This window comes from Cebidichthys violaceus, unplaced genomic scaffold (genome assembly GCF_023349555.1).
Source record: "Cebidichthys violaceus isolate CVI_PGR_0920_01 unplaced genomic scaffold, fCebVio1.0.p SCAF_4, whole genome shotgun sequence".
In the NCBI taxonomy this organism is placed as follows: Eukaryota; Metazoa; Chordata; class Actinopteri; order Perciformes; family Stichaeidae; genus Cebidichthys; species Cebidichthys violaceus.
This window is the reverse complement of record NW_027176594.1, coordinates 6,301,030-6,307,029: the sequence shown is the minus strand read 5'-3', so window position 1 is coordinate 6,307,029 and position 6,000 is coordinate 6,301,030. Positions and strand designations below refer to the sequence as shown.

The 6,000-nt window shown below is 45.6% G+C and overlaps 1 protein-coding gene across 4 annotated transcripts in view; it reads right to left on the bottom strand.

Moving 5' to 3' along the window:
- Positions 1-6,000, bottom strand: part of lef1 (lymphoid enhancer-binding factor 1) — a 41,239-nt gene that overhangs the window by 10,486 nt on the left and 24,753 nt on the right. The window contains exons 5-9 of one of the 4 annotated variants that reach the window (XM_068727309.1): positions 5,208-5,298; positions 3,645-3,764; positions 2,760-2,922; positions 1,842-1,949; positions 36-75 (exon numbers count right to left, since the gene is read on the bottom strand). In XM_068727309.1, the coding sequence (XP_068583410.1) occupies positions 36-75; positions 1,842-1,949; positions 2,760-2,922; positions 3,645-3,764; positions 5,208-5,298 (522 nt within the window). Of the gene's footprint in view, positions 1-35; positions 85-1,841; positions 1,950-2,759; positions 2,923-3,644; positions 3,765-5,207; positions 5,299-6,000 lie in introns of all 4 variants that reach the window. The other 3 variants (XM_068727306.1, XM_068727307.1, XM_068727310.1) reach the window with 3 other exon arrangements.

The following is a 6,000-nucleotide window of genomic DNA, read 5'->3' as shown; positions in this document are numbered from 1 at the left end:
AACAAAGAAAAGGAACTGGAGGGATCAGCGCTTACCTGGGGCTGATTCCTGCATCTTCTCCCTCTTCCGCTTCTTCTTCTTTCCCTAAAAAATATACAGAGGAACACATAAAGTGTGGCTCCAGCACTCACGCTCACTAGACCACTCTGATATCCTGCTGCTGACTGCCATGTTCACTCATCCCCTGCTGGGCATCCAACCAGCATCCCCTGGACTCCGGACTCCGCCGCAAACTGCCACGCTGAGAGGGACGCACCGACCAAGAGTGTGAATCTGATGTGGAGTGTGCTCTGGCTGCTTTCAGCTGGTTCCAAAATGACTTCATTTCATACATTTGTAGGCCCTTCTTTTTTTTGAGTTGTGAGCATCCTAACAGAACGCAGGCAGCTCGTCCTGCTGCTGTGACCCGTCCGTGTCATATTTCCACTTCCTTTGAAGTCCCTCAAATGACAAATATTAACATGAAGTGCAATTAAAAATGCTCACTGTAATTAGGCTAGTCTAGCTCAATGACTGTTAAGAGTGCCACTCTTTTTTTTTTCTCCAGCGAGGTGGTGGGAGTGTGTAAGGATTTATAGCTTATGCTAAATCCCCAGGGGGGAGACTATAGGTATAGATAGCAGCGCAGAGTCGTTCTAGTCAAATATGAGCAGCACTTTGGTTTCCTGCTGCAAAGTCTGCTAATCCACTTATTCATGAGCTAATCTGCCTTCTACTGCTGCGGCAGACAGGGAAGAAGACAGACTAAGTGAGAGTGGGTGAGAGAAAAGGATGAGAGAGGGGATACACAGCAAAACTGTGAATGCCACACACTCTCGTCCATGCCAGTGCGCTACTTATTTTTGGGTGTTTCCAGGCATGATGTGCTGCCTGTGTACAGCTGAAGATGTTATTTTGTGGGAGGGGTCGCAGAATAGCACTCTCAGGGATACTAAATTTACTTGTAAGAAACGTATCGCTTTCCTTTATCTCTTTGGTATGCCAAGTAGAAAGCCATTTTTTTTTCTTCTTCTACCCGTCAAATATGTTTGTACTAACAAAGCTGGAACTGGGCTGACTGTCACGAGCTGATGTTGTGTATCTGTAACTGTGCTGTGCTGTGTGTCTCCCCCCTCAGCGAGGCATTTTGGCGGCGGAGCGGTGGAGGCAGAAGGAGGGGGGGATGCTGTCGGTGTCCGAGGGGAGGCAGATAAACACCACAAAGCACTTTGGTGGTGGAGTGAACGTGAGTGCCGGAGCCACACTTTTAATAAAGGCTGGTGCTCTCTCTCACACAAATTCATACACGCTCACACACACTCGGAGACAGATTTGACAACTTCCACGCAAACGCACGAACACGTAGGCATGCACACCCGTGATATACACCAAATAAACAGGCCGCGTCTTAAAATGCAAGCTGAACCTCCCACATTCACAAACAACATGGGCAGCTAGAGGAGCAAAGGTTGCTGCTGCTGAATGCTGCATGTACGATCCGGCCTCCTCAGCTCAGTCTAACAGGTGCTTTTTACATCCAGAGCCCCATGCTGATATGGAACATCAAAGACTAGCATAACCATTACCAGGCAGTTTCCACTCTTTGTGGCAATGATAATGTCCATGGTACTACGATCCTTTTACTGCGGATGGTAATATAATCACAGTTTTATGAATTACACATCAGGCTGAAACAAAAGGGTCCACAAATGGACCCCATTAGCATGGCGCCGACTGGTGTGAATTAGTGTGTGTGCGTGTCACTACTGTGTGTCATGCAACGCTGACATAAACAAACAACATAAATCAACATTCACGCACACGCACGCGCACCTCTGCCAATCTGTTCTGTTGATACTTACATAATTATCTCGAGCGGACCAGCCTGGGTAGAGCTGCATGTGGAGCTGCCGTTCCTTGCGGGCTAGCTCATAATACTTAGCTTGCTCTTCCCGAGATAAAGCATGCCACTGTTTCAGTACAAAGGAGATTAGGGGGAAAAAATTGCATACAGTCAATTACTGGCATGCAATTGCATGTTCCCTGCATAGAGAAGTGTGCTGGTGTTTTGGTAAAAAAAAAATAAAAAAATCTTCTTTTCAACTTCCAAATGTTTGGTGTAGGAAAAAAAAGGGGATAAAAGAGAGAGAGAGAAGAAGAAGAAGAAGAAGGGGGACACATGATGAAGAGATTAACATGCACTAGAGTCAGAGGGAGGCAGAGAAGAGAAGGAAAGAAAAAAACTTTGATTTCATATCAAAACACTGGTTCCAATTTAGCAGCGCTTTTTATTCAAACTATGTCAGCGAGCAATTACCCTATGCAGGCCACAAACTAGGCTTTGCTGTGGCTGGCTGCCTCGACCGCTGGGCCTATTCGTTAAGGCTTTTAACATGGCTCTGTGGTTCCACTTCCTCAAAAGGAACAAATTTTGTCATTTCCAACCGTGCCATTATCCAGGCATATTTTATTACAGCCAATTTGATTAAATGTCAGCGAGATAGGCAGTCTGTATCTGTGCTGCTGAGAGGGAAGTAATTGGCTCGGGCAATCATTACGACAATAATCACAACTAGTTCATAAAAGACTGTACGTTAATAGAGAGAGGAAGCTTTGTACTTTTTAAACTAATTGGGCCTGGGAAGTCGGTCCATGCGGACTCGTTAGAACCTCGGCTTGAACTGTGATCTCCCGGTGATTTAACTCAATCAAAAAAGATCGACTACAGCGACAAAGAGACCGGGACGGATCCCTCTGTGTACACAGACTATGTGACTTACCCTTCGTCCCAGGATCTGGTTGATGGCAGCGCTCTCCTTCAGCGTGCACTCGGCAACCACGTTCGCACGCATTTCTTTCATGTAGAGCATGAAGGCGTTTAGCGGCTTCTTGATGTGCGGTCTTTTGGGCTCCTGCTCCTTTCTCTGTTCGTGCTGGGGTTTCCTGTAAAGAAAAACAACAACGACATAGACGGAGGTAAAGAAGAGGAGGAAACAAATGGGTTGGAACAGGCGAGAATGAAACAGAGGAGGGTGACATTGTGGTGCCGTTATGGCGACAAAAGCAGCAAAGGGTCTGGTTGCTCTCAGCCAATGGCGAGGCACGCAATGGGGCCCCTGCCTCTTTAATCATGTGCAGTTGCACAGTCGCGGCCCTTAATGCGGAGAGATTACTTCACCAGTAATGGCAGCCAAACCTTCTCGTCCACCGCACATTGGCACATCGCTTAAAGCCAAATGCTCGCACTCAAAAAAAACCTCTGCTCCCACTACTGACTTACTTTCTAACAACCTTTTTTGATACTAGTAAAGTCTTGGTGCTGGGATGGCCATGAATAATGGAAATATCAGTGATAACCACTTCAGGGTACTCACAGCACTTCCCACTGCACACACTGGGGATGTGAATTCATTTCATCCGAGCACTAATCTAGGACCTGTATCTGTTGCTGAGTGCTAAGTGTGTTGTGATCCCTGGGGACAAATGAAGCATCGGCCTGTTATCAGGAGAGCACGGGGCCCCCCTCGCTGCTTATCTGTTCACATCAAGGGAATGAGAACAAGGCTCTGACAGCGGGTTTGTTCAGCGATGGTGGGCACGGATACCTGGAAGTATGCTGTGTATGAGAGTGTTTGATGAAGGTATTTTGTGTTTGCAGGACTCACATGTGCATGATGTCTGTTTCATGCAGAGGCTCGTGTTTGACCTGTGGGTTGACGATGGCCGGGTGGGGGATCCCTGTGGCGTGGGGACCTTGGGGGCCGGGCACCATGTGGTGTGAGAACCTGCAATAACAGCAGACAGCAGGCTTTGGTTGATTAAGAGAGGACCGAAGAAGGACAGTAGCATGGAAAGGGTCCCCTAAAATGTCACGTGACTGTAGGTGCACACTTGCAACAGCGTACACAAACAAGGAAAGAGATCCATCAACACATGTTTATTTTCTTGATGATAAATGCTTAATATTAAAAAAAATATTTCAGCCCAAAAAGACAGGGTCGTGAGGACAGAGTCGTCACTGGCTGTAGTAGCTTGTGTGTTCAGTTATTTTAGCTCTAGAGCTTTTTTCAATTATTATTATTATATTATTATTACTATTTATCCAGTAATATTAGAGCAGAGGGTCATGGTGGTATTGCTTCATATTAAGGAATCACTGTCTAAAGGTTGGGCACTACTGTTTTTTATGTTAATTGGAAATGTTTGTTTTGCACTCAATGCTATTGTGTGTCCAAAGACTCGTGGTGGGGCGCGTTCCCATGACTTGAGCTTGTGTATGCTTTTTCTTCTCTCCTTTGAGAACAACGAAGATCAAGTGAAATAAGAGGACCTGACAAGAGAAACGGTCTTCAGTTCTTTTTAAAAAAATATATTTTTTAGAACAGCTTTGAATATCTATTTCTGCTTAACGTGGGGACGTTTTTATAAATGCTTTTCTTTCCTGGCTCAAACGTTTTGAGACCCTTCTTCTGAAATAATAATAAATAGTATATTTTGTTCGTTGTCATCAGTCCATCAGTGGGAACACTCACTTCTGCTGTGGTTGTGTTTCAATCAATTTTCGTTATAGTTGTGATTCAGCAATGTTTAGTACTGCAAACACAATGCTTCTTCAGTACATGGACTTGTTGTGGGGTACAACTATGACCAAGGATCCAAAATTAGGTTCCTCAGCAGGAAAAGTAAGGGGAAAAGTTCCTGAATTGGAATAAAGTTCCTAAAATATATCCAAAGTCAGACATAAGGAGGAGGAAAGAGGAAGTTGAGCCACATCCTACACCTTACATCTGGCTTCACTCAATGTATGCCTGAAGCCCCGTCTTTCTAAAACATCATGCTGACAGATAAAGAAAGAGATAGAGAGGAAGAAGAAAGAGGGTAAGATAAGTTGAGAACAAGTACAGGAATGGCAGTGACAAGGATGCAGAGAGAGAGAAGTACTTCCAGGAAGCTTTGATGGGGGCTACGCAGCCATATGGTTATGCCGGGGCATGTATGCAGTGATGTGTTTGACATGCGCTGGGCACACAGAGGAGCGGTGTGGCTGGAAGCCGCAGCAGGAACAGCCAGAAGCAGACCTCCCTGTGCAGGCTGCTGCTGCTGCAGGCCAGCACACCAACATCGAAGCTAGCACGGTGTCGGTGTGCATTGGATGGGAAGGGACGGGATCCTAATTGGTCCTTGTTTACACCAATCAACTGCGCATGCTTTTGTCTTGTCTGACTCACCATCCCAGCGGTGGCGTGAGCTGCCCGACTCCTCCGGGAGACAGGGAGTAGAAGTTGGTCATGTCTGGTCCAGGGTGATGCCTCTGCATTCCTAGACACGCAACAAATGGTACACAACTGTTAGAAGGTGTTCAGGTTACATTTTTTACTTACACATCAAGTACAAATCGAAATGTGCCTTAAAAGTACTACAGCAGCTCCTGTAGAATAAGGAACAACATGAATGATGAGCATGAATGAAAAAACTTCTAAGGCTATAAAAGATCATATACAAACAGTACAAAGTACCAACAGTTTGCTTGGAAATGCTTTTGTCAGGTCTTGTGGACATATTCTTTGAGCCGATTATGATTTAAGTCATAACTTTGCCAATTGTTTTGTGTAATATTATTGACCTTGCGTTAAGATTTGATCCTTTAAAAGCCTTTTCTCCTTTCCCACCTTCCCGTCCTGTTCCACTACAAGTCAAGGGCGGTGCACAATGTCGGGGCTTGAACCTCACATGATCAACCCCGTAAGAAAAGGATCATATTTCCCCCGCTTAGCTACAGTCCTTCCAGTGTGTCTCCGCATCTTTAAGCTGGTTAATTGAGGCTTCCTTCTTTGTGGCAGAGGCTGCAGCTCTCCCTGTAGACACGGGATTGACTTGGACTAACTGTCGGTGGATCTTCAGGACTAAGCTGCTCCATCTCCAGCTCGTCTGCTCCTACTGGCTTTCAAGGTTGAGGGGTCCTTTTTTTTTTGAAGAAAGACTTAACTGGGAATGGAGCCGTAAAATGATTCATATTTAACT